Source organism: Tenrec ecaudatus, chromosome 13 (assembly GCF_050624435.1).
Source record: "Tenrec ecaudatus isolate mTenEca1 chromosome 13, mTenEca1.hap1, whole genome shotgun sequence".
Classification (NCBI taxonomy): domain Eukaryota; kingdom Metazoa; phylum Chordata; class Mammalia; order Afrosoricida; family Tenrecidae; genus Tenrec; species Tenrec ecaudatus.
In genome coordinates this window covers 42,492,336-42,515,677 of record NC_134542.1, presented here as the reverse complement: position 1 = coordinate 42,515,677, position 23,342 = coordinate 42,492,336, and the positions used below count along the sequence as shown (strand labels likewise).

At 43.2% G+C, this 23,342-nt stretch overlaps 1 protein-coding gene across 2 annotated transcripts in view; it reads left to right on the top strand.

Moving 5' to 3' along the window:
* The window catches only part of CCDC150 (coiled-coil domain containing 150), a 69,460-nt gene that overhangs the window by 32,752 nt on the left and 13,366 nt on the right, over positions 1 to 23,342 (top strand). The window contains exons 14-18 of one of the 2 annotated variants that reach the window (XM_075529247.1): positions 4,006 to 4,119; positions 6,007 to 6,090; positions 9,970 to 10,077; positions 11,181 to 11,243; positions 22,187 to 22,315. In XM_075529247.1, the coding sequence (XP_075385362.1) occupies positions 4,006 to 4,119; positions 6,007 to 6,090; positions 9,970 to 10,077; positions 11,181 to 11,243; positions 22,187 to 22,315 (498 nt within the window). Of the gene's footprint in view, positions 1 to 4,005; positions 4,120 to 6,006; positions 6,091 to 9,969; positions 10,078 to 11,180; positions 11,244 to 12,561; positions 12,889 to 22,186; positions 22,316 to 23,342 lie in introns of those variants that run through there. The other variant, XM_075529246.1, reaches the window with a different exon arrangement.

Genomic DNA, 23,342 nt, shown 5'->3' with positions numbered 1-23,342 from the left:
GTGGTGAGAGTGGCGATAACGGGAGGGAAGGGGGAACTGATCACAAGGATCTACATATAACCTCCTCTCTGGGGGATGGGCAACAGAAAAGTGGGTGAAGGGAGACGCCAGGCAGTGTAAGATAAGATAAAAATAATAATTTATAAATTATGAAGGGTTCATGAGGGAGGGGGAAGCAGGGAGGGAGGGGGAGGGAAAAAAGGAAAAGGAGCTGATTCCAGGAACCCAAGTGGAAAGCGAACTTTGAGAATGATGAGGGCAACGAGTGTATAAGTGTGCTTTACACAATGATGTATGTATGGATTGTGATGAGAGTTGTATGAGCCCCAATAAAATTATTCTTTTAAAAAAGAGCCCCTAATAAAAGTATTTTTAAAAGCCAAAAAGAAATAACATGCTCAATGTATCTTAAACAGAAAGAACTGAAGAAAATAATCAAGCCTAAAGTTGCAATATTGAAAGATTCAATGGGCAAGATATTGAACGATGCAGGAAGCATCAAAAGAAAATGGAAAGACACAGAGTCACCGTACCCAAAAGAACTGATCAGCACTCAACCATTTCAAAAGGTAGCACATGGTCAAGAACGTGTGATGCGGAAAGGAAGAGTCCAAATGGCACTGAGGCATTAGTGAAAAACAAGTCTCCAGGAATTGATGGAATACTAATCGAAATGTTTCAACAAGCTGATGAAGCACTAGCAATCACTGGTCTATGTCAAGAAATTTAGAAGTCAGCTACCTGGCCAGCTGACTGGAAGAGATCCACATTTATGCTCGTTCCAAAGAAAGGTGACCCAAACTGAATGCAGAAATTATTAACCAACATCAGTAATATCACATGCAAGTAAAATTTTGCAGAAGAATACTCAGAAGTTGTTGCAGCTTTACAATGATGAGGAGTTGGATTCAGAAAAGGACATGGCTTGAGGGATATCACTGCTAATGTCAGGTGAAGTTTCTCAGACTCTTCTAAAGCATATTCAGGCTGGACTCCTAGAGAGGAAAACCTCACACTGTAGGCCTTACCATGGGTGGGGACTTCAGAAAACCACTCCACACTTCAGACTGGGCGTTTGAAGAGCTGCATCTTAGGAGTAAGATTGAAGCAGAAAAGGAAAACAAAACCTCAAACCCATCTGTAGCTTGTGGGCTATGAAATCTTGACGTTGGAATGAGGTAATCCTACGCGCTGGTGTCCCCAGTTCACTTCTCATCAGTAGCAAAAGAATCCTTTCTGACTCCTTATTCTACATGTCAAGTCATCTCTGTAAATAATTTTCAAGTTTCCAGCACACAATCATAAATAACCAAGTGTAGTAAGAAGCAATACATCATGAGCAAGAGAGCCAGCAGTTAACAAAGAAAACCAAACCAAACACACGGGTCCTTCTGTCTTCTGATGGCTGGGTTCATGGAGCAGCCCTGCACACGGCAGAAAGAAGCATGGCCCGGTTCTGCCCATCCCCCAGTCGTTCTTGAGTTTTGAGTTCCTGTTGCAGCCACGGTGTCGGTCCATATAGTGGAAGGTCTTCCTCTTGTTCACTGCCCTGCTGTGTCACCAGGCTTGGTGTCCTTCTCCAGGGACTGCTCTCTCCTGACGACACGCCCAAAAGGCCTGAAACACTCTCTGGCACAGGCTTTAAAAAACAAATGTTGACTGTGTCCAGAGAAAGAAATATTTTGGCAGAGATCTAAAAATATAAAAAGTGGCATATTCTACTAGAAATTTGAAGGCATACTAGAGCTGAAAATATAAGAACCCAAAGCCAACCTGTTTGCCACAGCTAAAAAGATAATGAATTAATTAAGAATTGGCATGATGAAATTTTCCATAATTAAGCACATAACTCAGTGAAACTGAAGCAGGATAATTAGAAATCTATACATAGGCACATTATCTGAAAAACCACAGACAACCACAGCCAACGCAAAGCACTAAAAGTAGCCAGACATTGTTCACAATAGCAAGAAGTTGGAACCAGCATGACGCCCATCAGTAGAAGGATGGCCACAGCACTTTGGGGAGCCTTGGGGGCAGAGAGACTACTAGCTGGCTGTGATCAGCAAGAAGCTGTGGCGCACACGCAGTGGAGTACTGAGCATTGTTAAAAGGCAGTGATGAAGCCGGGAAGCACCTCATGGCTTGGAAGGAAAAGGAGAGCCCCATGCTGAGTGAAGTTAGTGAAACACAGAGGGATAAACACTATGTGAGACCGCTACTGTAAGGATGAAAGCAAGACAAACACTTCATACCACGGGGAGCAGACTTTGGAGGTTGCCAAGTCGGGAAGGGTAAGGGCGGGGGATGAAACAATGGACAAGAGCAGTGGTTCTCAGCCTCCCTAACGCCATGACCCTTTCAGACGGCTCCTCATGTGGTGGCCCCCAACCATGACATGATTTTCGTTGCTACTTCATAACTGTCTTTTGATACTGTTATGAATCGTGCTACTCCTGTGAAAGGGTCATTCGACCCCCAAAGGGGTCACAACCCACAGGTTGAGAACTGCTGGACTAGAGGCTTGGCAGGTGTCACTTTGGTGACAGGGAGGATGGAGGTCCCCCAAAGAAGGGAGAATAAAAATTGGGGGGAGGGGGTGTAGACGACTGGAGGTGAGCTTGAGTGTTTTGAACTGTTGCATACAGAGGTGACCGTCTAAAACGTAACACACACACTCCCATCTAATTTACTATTTAAAATAATCACTTAGGGGAAAACAGCCAGAGCTTAAAAACAAAAACAAAACTTCCTTTAAAGACACACCAGTACCATTTAGATTAGCAGGATTTCTGAACAGCAATAATACAAGTCACAAAAAGTTTCACAATAGGTTGAAAGTAATTGTCAAGCTAGAATTCTCTACCCAGAAAAAAATATGCTTTGAGAAGAAAAACAAAACAAGACACGTCTCTCAGTGCCCTTAATTAGAACTAATTTCATTTAATCAGCCAGCTGAGCAAATAATGTGAGACGATTCTTTTAAGTTGTGTTCAATACATTTTATCATTTTATAAGAAAGATTACATGAAACCAAGCTTTCTTTAACTTATAAAAGCCAAACTCACTGGCATCAAGTTGATTCTGACTCATAGCGAATATAGCTCTACCACCGTGGGGGAACTTACATTTTCTTCTAAAATGGATACCTTTAGAAGAAATACTTATACCCCACCTCTGGTGTCATCTTCTACCAAAGTATATCAATTAGCATAACTCTCCCCACTGTCCTTTACCCCGGCCTCAGGGGAAGAAAAGTGATCTTCCAGAACATACATGTGGAAGCACCTGCCCCAGACAGCCCTGTGCCTGAGTTGGCTTGTCTGCCTCCTTCTGAAGTCAGGATGGCTCACAGCAGAGCCTGGTGGGACTGTGGGTAAGACCTCACCTGCTAAGTGGAATGTCAGCAGGTCCCACCGACCCACCCTTCCGTGCCTCAGCTTCCAGAAAGATTCAAAACCAAGGGAAACCCATGGTGTCTAGTCAATCCCAATGTTTAGCAACCCAGTAGGACAGAGTCCAACTCCATTATTTCTTTATGGAAACAGACTGCCCCATGCCTCTCCCATGAAGCAGATGCTGGGTTCCAACAGCTGACCACTCCGTTGGCAGTTTAGCACATAAACCAGTGTGCGACAGGGCTCCTTATAAAGTTTAAAAGAAAGCCAAACCCACTGCCCATCAGTCAGTTGTGACTCAGAGTGCCCTGATAGGACAGACTAGAAAGACCACCCAGGTGTCTAGGACTGTGAATCTCTGTGGGGGGTTAGCCTCCAACAAAGCAGCGGGTCTTGCAGTCAGCCGCCCAGCGTGTCAGAACCCACAACGATGCCACCAGCATTTGGGTAGGTGAATGTCACTACCTGCCACGTAAGACTGCTCAACATCCCGCATGTAGGAGCATGTGCACAGGATACTGTCCCTTTTACAGTTGTACTTGCTATCTTTAGAATGAGATTATTTTGGGGTCTTACATAGTTTCTTTTCTCCTTTCATTTTCCAAAGGTTGACATAAGTGCACTAACCAATAAGCTACACATGCTAGAAGAAGAGAATAAGCAGCTGTCAGATCAGATTGCTTGCCTGGAACATAATCGAGTCACTTCTGATTTCCATGGGGTGGGTATAAAAAGGTCAGTCTAAATAAACATTTATGAATAATGAATTGACAACAGCCAACAACAAAATAGAAGTCGGGATATGGGCTTTCTTTGACTTACATATTTAAAAATTTTTCAATCATCAGGAAATATAGTAGAGATTTCTACCCTATTCAAAGAACAAAGCATTAAAACACAACTGAGAATATAATATAGCTATTAAATGTCTTTAAGTTGATATGCAATGCTGAGAAGCACGAATATTTCTAATGTGTGTAAGTAGTTCTCTTCCATCATTAGAAAGAATGTGTTTGTGTTTCCATCATCAGTGCCCGCCTTTAGGCTGCCGGTAGCGGAAACCTGGTGTTTGGTGAGGTCATTGCGAGACAAATGAACGGTCATGTTCTTAAATATCTACACGTGAAGGGAGTCTGCAGCGATGATTCTTCTGTTTAGTAGTTAGGCCTCTTGTGTGGTTGTGGATACTTAAAAAAGAATCAGAATTTTCCTTCTGTAAAATGCACATAATGCTTGAAAATCCTCCAGAAGGTCCTGATGCGAGTCTGACTTAATCCAAGTTAAATTCTTTCAAACCCTGTCATCTAAGCTGCTCGCTCCTTCAACTGAAAAACGACAGACGAGAGCCCAATCCGCTTAGATTCCCACGGCTCAAGACCCACTCTGCCTAGGTTTCCATGCTGACCATGACCTGGGCCTCAGTTTTTCATTTGTTACAAAGGGGGATAACAGCACTATGATAGGAAATTTGAAATGAAATAAGCTAATATATGTAAAGAAAGTAGCAAATAGTTAACCTTTGTTGTTTTGAAAAGGTTTCTGAGTAAACAAATGTAAGCCAGAAATACCGGATGCTGCCAATATGGATCTTTGCCCGCATTCGTAAAACGTTAAACTCACTGTTTACTACAAATGATTCTTAAAGCAGTCTGTCAGCCAGTGATGGATGAGAGCTTCTGTCCCCCTCACATCTGCCTGTGTGTTTATTATCAACCCCCCACACGATATATTGTGTCCCGTCCCCACACACCCGACATATCGTACCCCCCCACACCCACACCCGACATATTGTGCCCCCCACCACCACACCTGACATATCGTGACCCCCACCACCACACCTGACATATCGTGCCCCCCACCACACCCTTCAAGTATTTCTTCTTAATATACAATAGTGGCACTGATTATAACCACTGATGTTTTCTGCATTTAATTACTAACCAAATCCTTGATAAAAAGTATAAGTAAGGCCCAAATTTTATTCCAATGGAAGCTATAGGTTATAATTATTTCTTCAGCAAAGTCTGAGGAAAAAGACGATGAAAAACACATGTAATTATAGACTTTTTGAGTGATAAAATGGGTGATTTCATGAAATATAAAGCTGTCAGTAACTTTTGTCCCAGGTAACTCTATGGATGAAGCAATGAGGTTAAATCCTTAAAAGTTTTTTTTTTTAAGATTGATTTTGTTATTGTTAGTGCTTTTTACCATGGAAATGGAAGTGGTTCCCTACTGCCTGAGTGGTCCTGGTCATTTTCTTAAAGAACTGTAGAATGCTTCACAGATGATATCCCTGTACCTACTGAGAAACCAGCCCACATCTGGGTTTGATGGCACTACAAAGGAATAGCTTCCATAGTGAAGCAAGGAACCACAGCAGACCCAGGACTCGCACAGCACCGGCGCGTCCCTGAGCAGTCGCCAGAGCTGCTGCACAGTAGCCCTCGTGGGCACCGTGGAAGGCAAGCTGAAAGGCAGCGGTAGCAAATAAATGCCAGTCCTACTGTGTTAGCTAGAGCTGGTGAGGGTGTGCTTGCTTGCTTCGAAAGGAAATGTTCTTTCTCTCTACACCTAGAGGCACTGATACCTGTGTTTGCTTTCCCAGCTTGCCCAGCAGCAAGTGCAAAAGGCCTTGGGGAAAATTACTAACAGTAAAAATAAACTTGCCTATGACAAGGGAAAGCTCCAGGTATGAACTTTTATATTCCTATTTTTATTATCTTTTTAAAAACTGTCAAACTGAATATTGCTGCATTTTGAGAAGACCTGGTGTGTCATGTACTGATTGTGTCACATTAGGTGTGTCTCTGAACCCACCCCACCCCCAGCTTATTGCCTCATTAACCCAGGTGACATCTATTCAAAGACCATGCTACGATGACGCCTGAAACCATGACACCAGGACCTGCCCTGTGACTATGTGAAGTCCCACTGGGATATGTTAGGTTTGGTCACGCACTTGGCATACGGAAGGCCCGCTCTCCCTTTGCTGCATTTTTATAACGCTTAAAAAGTAGAAGAACCCCAGCCATGCAGAGCCAATTGACTAGATCCGAGTGACTGCGATGTTATTCTTATGCTGCCTGTGATTTTTGCCCCTGCGGGACCCACACAATGAGATTTGATTCAGATGAAATCATGTCACCTGCCACTGAGAGGAGTAAACCAACCCACTGCCATCAGGTTGATTCCAATGTAGAGTAATCCGACAAGGCAAAGTCGAACCGCCCTTCCAAGGCTGTCAGTCTTTAGTAGCCAGCGACCATGGTTTCTCCCACAGAGCAGAGTGGCTGGTGAGTTTGAACTGCCCACATGCTCTTGCAGCAGCTGAGCACGTTCACCACGGTGCCAGGTTACCCCGTTGACATGGGGAGGCTCGGCTTAAGCCAACTCCAGTGGAAACCTTAGTCTGTGGGGTTTAACCCAGGCGGCACTTGAGAATCACCCAGGGAGTTGTTTTAAACCCCCCTGTGCTGGTAAATGCATGAGATCTGCCAGTGACTCTGAAATGCACCCCCCAAAAAACAGAGAGAGAGGTTTGATGGATGGAGAGTGAATGATTAAAAAAACAAACAACAAAATACTTGCTGCACTCAAGTGGATTCCGACTTGAACTCCATCACCAAACTCACTGCCCTCAAGACAATTCTGACTCACAGCAACCTTGAAGGACAGAGTAGAACTGCCCGTGGGCCTTCTGGTTCTCCCTCAGAGCAGCTGGCACATCAGAACTGTTGACTTTCCAGTTAGCAGCCACGCTCCAACCACTGTGGCACTGGAGCAAATGATGCATATGCCGTTAATTAAGAGTAGCACGTTTCAAATGGTAGGATTTTGTATATGCCTTTTCACAGTAGAGTTCTTTCTGCTTTTCTGCATGTTGGAAATCTTTCCTAATATTGGGATGGGGGGTGGGGGGTGGCGGCAAGATACCCATAACCAAGCTGCACGCCAGAGCTTTTAAATAGAAAATCACTCACAGCAGATGTAGTTTTCACACTGGAAATCTTCATGCCTTACATACTGTTAATTCGGGTAGACTAGAGAAACAAATTCATAGACTCTCACATGTGTACAAGAAAGCTTTATATACAAAAGCAACTGACTATTGAGAAAATATCCAGCCCTGTCCAGATCAAGTCCATAAGCCTGATATTATCCCATGTCTGATACCAATCTATAAAGTCCTCTTCAGACTGAGGAAACTTTACATGCAATGATGCCGAATGCAGGACGATCACAGGCCAGTGGGTGGGAAGTCCTGTGGATCCAGTGGTGTTGTAAGCATCTCAGCACTGGCAGGGGCTCCACGTGGCTCCTCCAGCTCTGGGCACTGGCATAGCTCCATGTAGCATGTCAGCTGCATTCATTGTCTCCCAGGGAGTGAGCCTGCGTCCTGCCTCCAGTGAGCTATTGATCTCCTAGCGCTCCAAAGGAGGCCATCAAGCTACGACCTGATTGACAGGCTAATCTCCACCTCTCCACTCTTAATCCTCTCAAACTGATGACAGATTATATAACTACCACAAATAAAATCTCAGAAAGTAGGTTCCAGGCGTCATCGGTGTTTTTTTAAAGCTGCCCAGGTGGTTGTAACTTGCAAACAGTTCAGGATCACTGGACTAACAATGGCTATGAAGTGAAACTCAATTGAGTTTAACTATAGAGCTGATTTCCTAAGTAAACTAGATGTAGGCTATTGCAAATAGATCCTAATTGACCTCATCCACATGTGCTCAAGGTGTTCATGTGCAAGGTCAAACCCAGAAGCAGCAGGCTACCTGAAGGGTAGTCATAGACTGTACATATGAAACAGTGTATTACTGGTCTCGTAAAAAGAGAAAGCCCACTATTTGCCCACTGCTGGCGTGCTTTTTAGTCAGTGTCCTCCAGAAGCAGGGATACATTTAAGGATAATCATATTCACTTGTGCAACCTTGAATTAGTCTTTCTTGGGTTTTAACTTATTTACCAGTAAAATGAGGGGGTTGACTACTCTTGTCTTATCTCTTTCTAAGAAAAATAGTTAACATTTAATGATAGACTGGGTTTACAGGCTATCACAGGAAAAAGCGAAATTAATAATCCTATAAAAAGTGAAGGCTCATGATTTTGATTTTCTTTAAGCTTTTCCAAGAGAAACGAAGCAGATTTTTAAGTGTAAAAGAAAATCCCAAGTTGTCATAGCACAGTTGCAAATTTTGTCTGGGAGTGGAATACATTTTAAAATGTATCCATTGGTCTGATGTGACATGTCCAACCTTTCAGACCTACTCTAGTATAATCTTAGAAAGGTTATCTACATAATCTTAAAGAAAATCAATGCCTTCTGTTCATATTCTTACGATAAAAACTGTAGATTTCGATAGCCTTTGCAAGCTGACATATCTTTGAAACTATTGATTCGTTTGTCTGTTATGTCGATCCTTGGTCAGGGACATTCCAACAGCACTGGATTCACCAGCTCTAAAGAAAATGTTCTTACAGCATATTACTCAGACAAGAGAGTTTAAAGGAAGAACTGCATGTTAAACATACTCAACACAATAGTCTGCCAGGTGTGCCCTTGAATTGGATTATATAATGCAGTGCAAGTCCTAGAGGTGAATCATAAAAGATTGTTTCCAGAGCTGACATGTTAATGATGGCTTTTAGGTTCTGTTGAGACTGGCAGTGACAGAAACTGCTCCCCCACGGTTTATTTTCAGGGCTGTATTGTATTTAAGGAGCGCAAGTGGTCCAGAGATGAAGCGCTCGACTGCTGACTCGAACGTTGATGGTTTAAGTCCACCAGTCGCTCCCTGGGAGAATTAGGTGGCAGTTTGCGTCCGTAAAACTAAAGCCTTAAAAGCTCTATGAAGTAGTCCCACTCTGTCTTATAGTGTCCCCGTGGATAAGAAAGCAACTATGGCCCAAAAGACAATTGCAACACCACATGTCATTATATAAGGACGCCGTAAATTACTTGCCCACTCTTCTGCTGACAGGTTTTTAGTAGTTTTCAGTTGCATAAAAAGTACAAACAATGCTTCTGTGTTGGATTCTCACACATATTCTGTATTCATATGCAAAAGATTCTCTATGCTAGGTACAATTCATAACTGGGTTATGTTTATGTCTTCCACATTTTGAGATTTTTTTTCCCCCAACTTTCTCTTAAAAATGGCTATACCAATGTAAAACCCTACCAGCCGTATAAGGACATATTAAATACGTGCATTAGCATAACATCACACAAAATCGTACTCCATTCTCTTTTCTAGTTAAGAGAGCCCTGCTAACACTGTGCTTACTCCTTAGGGTGCTGGCTCCAAGGGAAGCCGTTTGAAGCCACCAGCTCCACTGGAGAAATGGGGGACTTTCTATTCTCGCAGAGGCACGGTCCCCAACACCCACTGGGCAGTTCGAGCCTACCCTGTAGGGTTGCTATGGATTGGAACTGACTCAGGGGCAGTGAGTGCCCATTGTTGTTGAGTCGGTTCTGCACCTGGCTGCACCAGGTGTGTCCGAATAGGAGCGAGCTCCATGGGGTTCTCATTAATGAGACTCCCTTCTGTTTCCCACCCAGGCAAAAGTTAAACAGCTTGAAGAACAACTACGCTGCCTTACTGACACAAGGGGGCAGAATGACCACCTGCGCAAGTTGAATAAGACTCTTGAGACCAAGTATTCTCAGGTGTGATTCATAGTTGGCAAAGCTGATTAATAGCTTCCAAAACTGCTATCATATTTTCATTAGTTTTTAAACAATTGTTTGACTCTTTTCCTCCGCAACCCCCCCCCCCCCGTCCTCCCGCCATATCATCTATGTAGACAAAGCAAATCTCAGCCCTCGGCCACTGACTGTATCCCTCAGCTCACTGCTCTCCTGACACCAGCTGCCCTGCAGCTCCTCTTCCTCCACCTCTAGTCATTACAGCTAGAGAAGTCCCCACGGGTTAAGGGCACACACCATCTGCAGCTGCCTTCCTTGCTTCAGCCCTCACAAGCTTCGGAGCTCCCCAACACCCTCACTTCTGGCCTGCTGGACACAAAAATAGGGGTTTCCCACTACTACTGCAGGATGCCAGCCCTGAACTCGGTCCCCACAGCTCCCCACATCAGATGAGTTGCCTCGTATTACTCCCGCAGGTTCAGTAATTCGCTACAATTCACAGAACTCAGGAAGGCACTGTACATACAATTGCAGTTTTACTATAGCAAAACTTCTGTTAATGAAGAAACGAGTAAGGCAAGGCCCAATGCAGAACGTCAATGTCCCTTACGGGGACTTGCTTCCCTTCACATGCCTCCATGTCTTTTCCTGCCCACAGCCTTTCTTTGGCTTATAATGTAGGCATGATTAATACCCAGTGGCTGAAGCAGCTGGTGGTTTTTCTGTCGTTTATCTAAAATTGACTGTGGTGGTGATTGTACAGCACTTTTTAATATGTTGAAACCACTGGAGTGTATGGCATGTGAATTATGTCAATAAAAGTGTTTAAAAACTTTTTAATGTAAGAGATACTTCAATAGGGAAAGTGGTTTTTTTAAACTAAGCCTTGAAAATTCATTGGCAAGGAGGGAGGGGGGAAATGAGGAGCTGATACCAAGGGCTCAAGTAGAAAGAAAATATTTTGAAAATGATGGGAACAAATGTACAAATGTGCTTGACACAATGGATGGATGGATGGATGGATGGATTGTGATAAGAGTTGTATGCGCCCCCAATAAAATGATTTTAAAAAGAAAATTCATTGGCAGATGAAAGAAACATTTTTTGTTTTGTTTTTTAAATAGGCAAACTCAGAACTCAGTGTCAACAAAGTACAACTGCAACAGACAGAAGCTCATCTGAAAGAGGTATTAGTAGTGAAGGTGCTTCCTTAGCTGGGTGGCTAGTGAAACCAATATCCTTGTATAGGTCACATGGCATTTTAACAACAAATAAAGAAGACTCAGACAAAGTATTTAGTGAAGAAAACAGTTCAGTAAGTGATTGATTTCAGTAGGTGAGGTAGTTAGTTTATTGTGCCAACCTGGCTGACTAAGCACATGTGGGGTTAATTGAAGGGTGGAGGGATAAATGGCTCAGTGAGCCTCGCCTTTCTACTCTGGTCTCTTGCTTTCTGATGGTTGGACCAAGGTGCAGCTGCCTTAGCCAGTTCCCTGCTTTCGCTGGCAAAGCTGATTTCCTGCAAGACATCCCTGAGGAGAAGCCATGTGGACCTACCCCGATGCAGGCCTGGGTGCTGGAGCAGCTGTGTGGAGACCCCTGCCAGCACTGAGATGTTTACACATTCACTGACTCGACTTTCCTCCTGCAGTTGGAATCATTGCGTGTTTTGTGAGATGGAGGAGGACTTTGTAGATTGGTGTCAGACATATGGGTTATGAGTTAATGTTGGACTTGTGGGCTTGGGCAGCACTGGGTTGGGATGTTTTCTTGATGCGCACTTAACCTTTATATAAAACTCTCTCTTATACATGAGTTTCTATAGATTTGTTTTCTCTAAATTACCAAGTCTAACACAGTAGGTATGAAGGTATGTAATTAAATTTTTATAAAGTTTTTACCTCTTGGTGTCAGCAAGTGTAACTAACTTCTGTGTCTGTAAGATTTATGTACACATCTCCCTGGTAACCAAGGAACTAGAGCCCCAAGTTGTGCAGTTGGCTGCTAACGGCAAAGCTAGAACTTTGGGTCCTCTCGGTGCCCCCCTGGCAGGGGGGCGGGCAGGGAGGAGTGTAAACCCAGTGCTCTACATCTGAAATGCTCAGGGAGAACTGTGGACTCTGGTACGTCCTGGGACTGCCATGAGTTGGAGTTGACTCTACAACAGCTGGTAACTAAGGAACTAGCAGAATGTGTCAAGTGGAATCCTCTGAAGATTCTAACCACCAGACTGCCCTGATGCGTGATGAGGTCACAAAGTTGGCAGAGGAGACGCCATTTGATGTGCTCTCCTGCAGGGAGCTTAGTTTCAGGTTGGTTTCTCCCGCAGAGCGCATGCATGTTGCAGCTATGATCCCTCCCTTCTGAAAGCAGAGGGACCTGGATTTCAAGTAGCTTCTTCCCTTGGTGCTCCGCTGAGAGCACTTCTGTGCTGCTGCTTCTAGTAAAGTTGTGCTGCTTGAAAGTCGCTCCAGGTCGAGTTGGTCTTATTGGCTTTCGTTGGAGATGCCCCCAAGAAGAAAGAAATCACCAGAGAGGCCTCTGTCTTCGAAACTCCTGGAGAGCCCGCGGCCCCACGTAAACCTTGTCAAGGACAGATCGGCAACAGTTGATTTTCCCAATGTGATTCTAAACTCTGCACGCCGAGTGAGCTTTGCACCTACCCTGCCCTCAGTGAGATCTGCTCCGGGGATCGGAGACTCTAGGATATCTCTGAAGACGCTCTTGAACGCCATTAAAACCATGGAGGGACGGCTGGAAGGCAAAATAGATATTCTTGCCTCAAGACCAGCACTCAGAAATGAATCGCCTCCTTTTCCTAAAGGAGACTTGGTAAGTGAGGACCGCAAATGTGATGCTAAGGACACTGCAGCTTTCTACAAGACCAAGTCAATGCGGTCAAAAGGCAGTGCTTGGAGGTATGAATAGCAACAGGAAATTAGGTTCTTCCCAAATAGGGAAAATTGGCAGTGTAGACCAAAACCATTTTTCTGGCTACTGGATAATTCATTTTTGTTTTACATATGAAAACACTGGATTTAGCTAAATAGTAACCATTGAGGTTTTTCTTAAATCTAATTTTGATTTTGTGTTTGTTTGAAACTAGCTTGTGTGTCACAAAAGAATTTGTTTCCATTTTACTTTTCCTCCTTCATAACTGCTCAGACCAGTGTTTAGATCTAGTCATATTGATTTCTTAAAAATTCAAAATTTCAACCTAATCTTAACACTGGCACTAATATGTTTAGGTGAATGAAGCCTGATTTTATCATAAAACCCCCATGTATTTGAACATCAGAAAATATTTTCCAAAGAAATCTTAATAGAGTATCCATAGTTCCTTAATATTTTAAACTACCATTTATCTTCTAAAATTGTCTACTATTTACCTATTTTCTGTAAATGCTTTCCCTAGTGACATTTTCATATTTTTGCCTTATAAACACTGATGAATTTTTTTAAGATCACTTTATTGGGGCCTCTTACAACTCTTATTACAATCCACACATCAATTGTATCTGACATATTCGTACATATATTCCATCGTTCTTTTCTAGACATTTACTTCCCATTGAGCCCTTGGGATCAGCTCCTCCCCCCCCCCCCCCCGCTCGATCCTCCCCACCCCAACCCTTGTGGCCCCTTGATAGATTATAGATTGTTAATTATTTTCAAACCTCACACCTACCGCTGTCTTCCTTCCCCTCTGGTTTCCATTGTTCTTCCCTGTGGCTGGGGTGTGTGGTTCTGTGCCATCCACTGTGATCACTGCTCCCCTTCCTCCCCCAAGATAAAGCGCACAGTCACAGAAATACGTGTATTCAACTATTCATAGCAGCTCTGCTTGTAATAAACCCCAACTGGAGTTTTATAAAAATTGGAAATTTCTGCCTTCCAAATATATTAAGAGAGTTAAAAGAGAAACTATATAACTGAGAGAAAATATCAAGTGTTCCTCAGCAGATGAATAAGTAACAAATTTTGGTACATACATACAAAAGGATACTACTGTTGTGCATGTGTGGGGTCAATTGATTTTCAGAAAGGGCGCTAAATTCAGTGAGGAAAGAAGAGTAATGAGTGGTGCTGGGAAAATTAGAGTTTTACATTGTAAAAGGATGAAGCTAGACCCACACCTCACAGCAGACACAAAAGCTCACTCAAAATGGATCAAGAACCTAAAAGACAGAAGTAAAAGCATACAACTCTTAGAAGAAATCATTGATGTATTGTTTCAGGACCTAGTTTTTAGCAGTAGATTGTTAGATATGACACCGAGTAGCAAGACGTTGACAAATGGGACCTCAAAACATTAAAATGTTTGTTCATTGAAGGATTTTATCAACAAAGTGAAGAGACAGACTACAACCTGGGGGGAAATTTGGAAGAATATCTGATAGAAGTTTAATATCCACAATATATGAAGACTTCCTACATTTTTTTCTTCTTAAAATCATTTTATTGAGAACTCTTACAACTCTTACAACACTCAATACATCAATTGTATCAAGCATATGTGTACATCTGTTGCCATCATCATTTTCTAAACATTTATTTTCTAATTGAGCCCTTGGTAGCAGTTCCTCTTTTTTCCCTCCTTCCCACACTCGTGACTCCTTAATAACATATACATTATTATTTTCATATCTTACACCGACTGCTGTTTCTGTTGTTCACCCCCCTCAGTGGGGAGAGGGTTTTGCATCAACCATTGTGATTGGTTTCCCCTTTCTCCCCACTTTCCCCCACCTTCCTGGTATTGCTACTCTCATTTCTGTTCCTGAGGTCTTTATCTGATCTGGATTTCATGTGCCATGATCTCTTATCTGTACCAGTGTACATGCTCCAATCTTGTGAGAACTGAAAAGCAGGACCGGGGTCATGATAGTGGGGAGTGAGGAAGTCTCAAAGTACCAGAGGAATATTGTGTGTTTCATTGGTGCTATACTGCACCCTGGTTGACTCATTTCCTTGTGACTCCTCTGTGAGGGTATGCCCGATTGTATAAAGATGGATTTTGGTCTCTGCTCTGACCCTCCTTGTTCTCAATATGTTTTTTGTTAATTTGGGGGGGGGGTGTCTTCTGGTACCTGTTTCCTAATTCCATCGACACCTCATGATTGCACAGACTGGTGTGCTTCTTCCATGTGGGAGGGCTTCTCTGCTAGATGGCCGCTTGTTTACCTTCAAGCCTTTAAGACTCCAGATGCTATATCTTTTGATAGTCGGGTACCATCAGCTTTCTTCACTACATTTGCTTATGCAGCCATTATGTCTTTAGTGATCATGTTGGGAGGGTGAGCATCACAGAATGCCGGGTTATTAGAACAAAGTGTTCTTGTGTTGAGGGAGGGCTTGAGCAGAGGCCCAAAGTTCATCCACTTCCTCAATGTATTGCCCTATAAATATATGTACCTAGGCCAAATACCTCTATTTCTTTTCTTTTTTTGGGGGGTGGGGTGGGGTGGGGATGGAAAAAGGAAGGGGGAAAGAAGAGAGGGGGAGGGGAGAGGGAGCGGGAGAAAGAGGGAGAGAGAGATTTGATTTAGAACCGTGAAATACCTCTATTTTTATGAAGTAAGATATTTACATAAGTGCATACCTATGTTTATACCTCTAACCATAGCTTTGCTTCCTAGATCTTTCCTGTTTCCTTTTACCTTCCTCCTGCCCCACCATCACGCTTACCCTTCTTCTGCCTCTTAGTATTCCTCTTAGCTAGATTGCTGTTGTTTCAACACCCCCAGCATCTCTCTGTCCTCATTTTTGCTTTTAATTCCCTAGTTGTTCCCCTGTCTGTGTCGTTGTTTGCTCACTACTCCAAGTCCATTTGGAACTTTTGGTCGTGTTGCTTTCTCCTCAGACTTCCTTGTTAAGAATTTCAGCACCTGTGCTCATTAGAGATATCAGTCTGTAGTTCTCTATTCCTGTGGGATCTTTGCCCTGTTTGGGCATCAAAGCTATACTGGTTTCATAGAATGAGTTTGAGAGTTTGCCATCTTTTTCTATACTCTCGAATAACTTGTAGAGGATCAGTATCAGCTCTTCCCTGAATGCTTGGCAGAATTCTCCTTGAAGCTGTCTGATCTGAGAGCTTTTTTCATTGGTGTTTTTTTTTTGATAATCATATCTATTTCTTCTTTTGCTATGGGTCTGTTGAGGTTCTTAACCTCTATCTGGGAAATTCCAGGGAGGGATTGTTTTTCCAAGTATTTGTCTGTCTCCCACGTTGTTGAATTCATTAGAATGCAGACTAATAGTACTTTGTGATTATCCTTTTAATCCCGTTGGGGTCCATTGTGAGTTCTCCGGTTTCATCCTAGCTATTGATGCCTACTCCTTCCTTTTCTTGGTTAAGTTTGCCAGCCATCTGTCCACTCTGTTGATACTCTCGAAGATCCAGCTTTTTGCTGCCATCATTTTTTGCAGTGTTCTCTCGTCTTCCCACTAGTTTAATTCTGTCCTGGTTTTTATTATTTCTTTTATTTTGCTCTTGGAGGGATTGTTCTGTTGACTCTGTTCTAGTTGCTGGAGGTCTTGTGATAGTGTATCAGTCATATGTCTCTATTCCCTTTTCATATATGCACTAAAAGCTATCAAACTTTTGCTGTATCCCATAGGTTTTGGTACCATGTAGTCTCATTTTCATTAGTTTCTAGAAACTTCTTAATTTCCTTTATAATCTGGGCCAGTATCCATTCGTGTTGCAGAAAATTGTTATTCATCCACTAGTTGCTTTCCCTTGTTTTTCTGTTTGTCCTTTTGTTGATCTCCACCAGTGTGGTGGTCCAAGAGGGACGTCTGAGTAATATCTAAGTGTTTAAATTTACTTTGATTTGACTTGTGTCCCAGCGTGTGTTCTATTTTCAAAAATGAGCCTTGTGCACTTGAAAAGATTGTGAAATTTTTGCATTTGGATGGAGAGCTCTTTAAATGTCTTATCAGGTACAGTTGCTTAATTGTAGTGTTTAGCTCAGTAACCTCCTTGTTGAGCTTATTTCCCAGTGATCAATCTTTCTCTGATAGCATTGTGTTAAAGTCAACTACTCTGATTATTGAGTCTGTGATTTCTTTTTTCATCTTTTGAATAGTTTAATGGATTTCACAGGGGTTTCTTGTTAGGTATGTATATATTTATCGTGCCTACTGGGTCCTGGTCTACTGATCCTTTGAGCTTTATATAGTGTCCACCCTTGTCTCTTGTTATATTTTGCACCTTGATGCCAATTTTGTCAGAGATTAGGATTACAACCTGTGCTTTTTTTAAGTTGCCATTTGCCTGGTATATTTTCTTCCAGCCTTTTATTCTTAGTCTATTTTTGTCTGTGAGCTTAAAATGTGTCTCTTGCAGGCAACAGATTGATGGGCTATGTTTTCTGAGCCAATCTGCCAACCTTTGTTTTTTAATGGGCGAGTTTAGGCTGTTGACATTCAGAGTTATTAACACTGTGGATTCATTGCTGTCATTTCACACCTTTTATGTTGGCTGTTTTCCTGTCTCCCTTCATATCATGTGAAGGGAGGGGCTTCACATGTTTGTTTATGTGGGGGGTTTCATTCTTGTCTTATTTTCCCGCTGAGGCAATGATATCTTGGTAATTGTTTTCGGTACGTTGACTTCAAAATGGAATTGAGCTATATGGCAGTCTCAGCTTGTGCCTGGTGGATGTTGCTCTTCTGACCACAGTGAGTCGGCAAGGATTTTCTGCAGGGTTGGGTGTCTCATGGCATAGTCTATGAGTTTATCGTTGTCCAAAGAGACTCTTGCCTCACTATCTATCTTAATAGATAGTTTGATAGGGTAGATGATTCTTGGACTGGCATTTTTTCCTTTCAACTTTTGGAAGATGTGACTCCACTCTTTCTTCCTCTTCATGGTATCTGCTGATTAGTCTGAGCATATTATTACCTGAGCACTATTGTTTGTGACTTCCTATTTTTCTCTTGCTGCTCTTAAATTTTTCTTTTTCTTCAAAGTTGGATAATTTAACTATTATATGCCTCGGTGAGTTCTTCCTGGGCTTTAGTCTAATTGGTGCCCTCTCTGCTTCCTGTATGAATGTCTGATTCTCATTCATTATGGTGGGGAAGTTTGCTTCCAGGAATTCCCTAATTAAGCTGTTGATTCTTCTTTGTGTCTTATCCTGGAAGACCAGTTTTTTGAATGTCATTCCTCTTCATAGCATCTGTCATTGTTCTCAGCTTTTCTTATGTCTCTTTGATTTTCTTATTTGACTGTCCCATTTGTTGAAGTCTGCCTGATTGTCTCTAGTCTGTTGGTGAGATCCCTTACCTTGTGTTTTGCTTCTGTTAGCTCATTCATTAGTTCTTGTATTTCCCTGTGTGTGGACTTCATCTCCTCTGTCATTGTATCCTCTGTGTTGCTTCCCTCTTACCCTACATTACTCCAAGCAGCACTCTGAACTGCAACTTTTTGATGCAGTTCCACGTCGGTTTATTCTATGAGAGTTGTTAGGTTTATGACTTCCTCAGCTGTTGCATTTTGCTTTTCTTGTTTTCCTGTTAGGGTGTTGAGGTATGTTGTTGTCTGTGTGTAATTTTGGAAGAACTGGGTGCCATGTTCCCGAGAGACCTAGGGGACCTGAGCTCTTTCTCTATGTGACTGGTAAGAGTGGTTTCAGGGATAACCTGTGGCCTACTATGGTGGTGGTCCAGGTTACTCTGTAGGCGAGGTACAACAGCAACTCAGTGGCTAGAGGCAGTGGGGGTGCCTCAGAGGCTGTGCTGAGGCAGGTGACTGTAGGTATGTCACTGGGGTGGATTGGGGTGGGGCTGCAGCATGGGCACAGACCTGATTGGACTGTCTGGCCACAATTTTCTATCTTTTAAAGACTCTTAGTAGAGCCCAAAACTGGTAGAGTCAGTTTTTGGCTTGGGCTGTGGCTTTCAACCCATGGCTTTTCCTGTTTTGTTATATTAAAATCCTAGGCTATGCTCTGGGGATTAGAGTTCTCTGCCTGTCTTGTTATGTTAATATTATGCTAATACACCAGGACCAGGTCTGGCAGCTTACATTCAAAGTTACACAAAGGAACACAACCTGGAATTGTAAACATTTGTTTTGTTTTATTTTCATTATGGGCTTGTGGGGTCTCTGGTATTGGGGCTGTGTAGTACTGTCCCCCAGGGAAAGGGGACCGGATTAGCCAGGTGGTTTGGGGGCTGACTGGCTCTGAATTCTTCCACAGCTGCGATCCTGTGTCACCCCCAGCTCCTGCACAACTATGTCAACAGTAAATATGGGCTCTTCAATTGCTGCAAATGAGTAATTAATCATCTATCTGTTACCCACACTGGCAGGCACGGGGCTTGGGAGAGGGGAAAGGGGATGTAGTTACTCCATTTCTGGCTGGGGAGGGAGGATGCAAAGCCCGAGAATGTAGGAGCAGGGTATATAGCAGAGAGGGAAACTCGGGTGTGAGGTCTTGTGGCTAGTTCTCGGAGGATCTCCAAGAGACTGGGATTATGACGACCTTTATACAGCAGCCTGGGGAAACTACTGCACGCTGCGAGTCTCAGATCTTGGGCATATGAAGGGGTGTTGGACACCATCCTGCTGGATCAGGTTAGGGATTAGCTGAGCCCATAGACAGACGCGGTGAACTTAAAGTGTTTTAGTGAATTCTCGAACTGCTCCATGGGTACAAATCACAGGGAGAGGTCTGAACTATACCCTAGTACACTGAATCTATTTTTTTAGCACTCAGTCACCCAACACTGGCCTCCTTACCTCTTGATTTTCTGATCTAACAACAGGAGCACTGGGCAGGTGATTCTACCTGGACACCATCGTGACTCCTCCCTCCAAGACTTCCTATATCTTAACAACGAAAAGATAGACCAATCAAAAAGTGAGCCAAGGACCTGCATATACATTTCACCAAAGAGGTGAAATGGCCAAGAAGCATATAAAAAGATGAGTTGAACGTCATTAAAACAACAACATATTGCCATTGAGTTCATAGGATAGAATTGCTCTGCTGAACTTCTGAGACTGCAAATCTTTATAGGAGCAGATAGCCTCCTTTTTCTTCCACAGGGTAGCTGCTGGGTTCGAACTGCCAACCTTTCAGATAGCTCAGCACATATCCCACAGTGCCACCAAGGCGCCTTAGTCATTAGGGAGATGCCATTTCTCCCCACCCCCACTAGAATGGCTGTGATTTAAAACAACAAAATCTCAGCTGGTGGTGAGGATATGGAGAAATTGGAACTCTTCTGTAGATACTGTGGGAAATGGTGTGGTGGATTCTGACTACGACAGGCAACTGGTTTGAATGCGGTCACAATAGAAGGCACTGGATAGAGTGGGACAAAAATATGGAACCAAACTCAGGATCACACAAAAAAGACTAGACCCCCTGGTCAGACAGAGACTGGTACAATCCCTGAGACTGTTGCCCTTAGGCACCATCAGGTCAGAACTGAACTTGCCTCAATGGCTGTTTTTTTTCTTTAAAAAAAATAATTTTATCGGGAGCTCTTACAGATATTATAACAATCCATAATTCAACTAGTTTGAGCATAATTGTACAATTGGAACCACCATCATTTTGAAAACACTTTCTTCTTCAACTCTTTGATATCAGCTCCCCTTTATCTCCTTCCCCCCACCCCAGGAATCCTTGTAATATATATTATATTATTATTATATAATATTAATATAATATATTATATAATTTTCCCTCCATATCTTACCATCCGATGTATTTGTTCACCTGCAATTCTGTTATTCATTCCCCTCAAGTGGGGTTATATGTCATTATTGATATCTGCTCCCCATTCTTTACACACACCCCCTTCTTCCCATATCCTCAGGGCATCATTACTCTTATTACTATTTATGAAGTTTATTTATTTTGAATTTCATGCATTGAATTATTATAATTATACAAATGAACATTTGCAGGTCTAACAAGATTAATGAGGTAAAACTAGGACCACAATAGTAAGGGGGAGGAAATATTAAAGAGCTAGAGGATAGTTATGTGTTTCGTTAGTCCCTGGATAGGTCATCCCTTCCATGTGGTCTTTCTGTGGAGGACTGTCTAATTATCTTACAGGTGGGTTTTTGGTCTCTACTTTGACTATGCTCCTTCATGTCAATTTGATTGCTTGTATTTGAATTTCTGATGCCTACTCCTGTCAACACCTCATGATCACACAGGCTGGTGTGCTTCTTCCATGTGGACTTTGTTGCTTTCCTGCTGGATGGCTGCTTGTTTAACTTCAAGCTTTTCAGACCCCAGACACTATATCTTTTCATAGCTGGGCACCATCAGCTTCCTTCACATTCGTTTATGTTCCCTTTATGTCTTCAGTGACCATGTAGGGCAGCGGCTCTCAACTTCCCTCATGCTGCGACCCTTTCATACAGTGCCTCATGTTGTGGTGACCCCCAACCATAACATTATCTTTGTTGCTACTTCATCTGTAATTTTGCTACTGTTATGAATCGGGCAACCCCTGTGAAAGGATCATATGACCCCCAAAAGGGTCGCAGCACACAGGTTGAGAACTGCTATAAAACTGGCCACTATTGAATATTTATTCATCATTGTTGTTAGATTCTGTAGCTTTTATTAGATTAACTAATATGTTTAGCTTACCTTGATCCATGATAGTCAATTTCTCATTCAGTTTTCATCTCAGCGTTGGGTAGTCATGTTCTGAGTATCCTTGCGGTAGTCTTTCAAGGTGACTAATGTATTAGGTTTGCCTCTGCGTATTTATACAGCACTTTTTGGTTCTTACGGGATACGTAACTAATAAAGCTGAGTTTATATATGCCTACCCACCAAACTAAACCCTTTGCCCTCTAGTGCGTTCCAACTGACAGTGCCCCTAGGTAGGGTTTAGAAGGCTATCAATCTCTAGGAGAACCAGGACAGCCTGATTATTCTCCTGCAGGACAGCTGGTGGGGCTGAACTGGTGCCCACAGGTCAGCAGTCTTGCATTTTCCCTAAAGCTGGGCGGGGGGATGTTTCCTTTAATGGGTCATTTTAATGGTTGGGTTTCTAAAATGGTGGCTGTGTCTTTTTCTACTCAATGAGGTATTGTTTTGGGAGAGGTCTTTATCATTTCTTTTTCTTTTTTTTTCTTCCTAAGGTGAAAACCATTCTGGAAAAGAACGAAGAGGAGCTGTGTCTAGCAGTGAGGTGCCGGGACGCAGCCCTGAAAGAGAGCCAGAAGTTGAAGGGGGACCTGGAAGCTCTGGAGGAAAGGGAGAACAAGAAGGCAGGCATCTGACTAAGATGAGCCACTTAGAAAACCCTTCCTGACCTGACCCTCAGCTTCGCATGCCCCTTGGGGGCGGGGGAAGCTCAATCAGAGGGGGGGGGACGTTCCCCCGCAAAAAGTTGACTGTAGAGCATGTTTTAAATCTTTCCCTTAAAAAAGACATCAGTTCATTTCCAATAACTCGTGTCTTAAAATCATCAAAAGAAAGAGCCCTATGTGTTGGTTGTGGTGGATGGTGAAACACTTGTGACCTTGGCACTGATGAGCTGCCTCCCATTTGTCTGAGTTGCCATCGAGTCGATTCTGATGCACTATGAGCACCTGTGTGTCGGAGGAAAGTGTGGGCCATCGGGTTTTCGACGGTTGACTTTTCACAAGATAGCATAGCCTTCTGCCGAGGCTGCTGGGTGGACCTGAGCCCCTCCTCTCCTTTGGCAGCCAGTGTGCTGACACTTACACTGCTCCAGGACTCCAAGGACAACCACACCTACATGTGTGCATGTTGTATAGTGTTACTGTGATGACATTTTCCACGACACGCTAAGGGAACTGTGTGTGCTGAGAGAGAGCAGAGGTCCCATCCTCTACAGTGGTAGTAGTATCCTGACACCGCTCGAACTTCAGGGGGTTAACTCAAAGGTAACCCACGGCTGATTCCCATGAGGTTGGGGGCGGTGCTCAGATGGGGTATCAGATATACCCACTTCCCAACTTTTTTGTTTTGTTTTAACCAATTCTGCTAGCTATCCTCCTAACACAGTTAAGTGGCTTATAAAGGAAGTGACAGGGTGCAACTTGGGATCAGGATCCGGCAGCATGGAGGCCAAGTTGGGGTGGATCCCTGAAGTAGAGGGTACATCTCCACTTCTTGGAGAACAGTTCTCTCAACTCGTCACAGCGCAAGCAAGCAAGCAATCAGGCAAGCCGTACATGCCCTGTCTCGGCCAAGCAGGCCCCTCTCAGTCCCCTCAGGCCAGGCTTCTTCTCAGGCCTCCTGTCTTGTGAGTCTGTCGTGAGAAGCCAA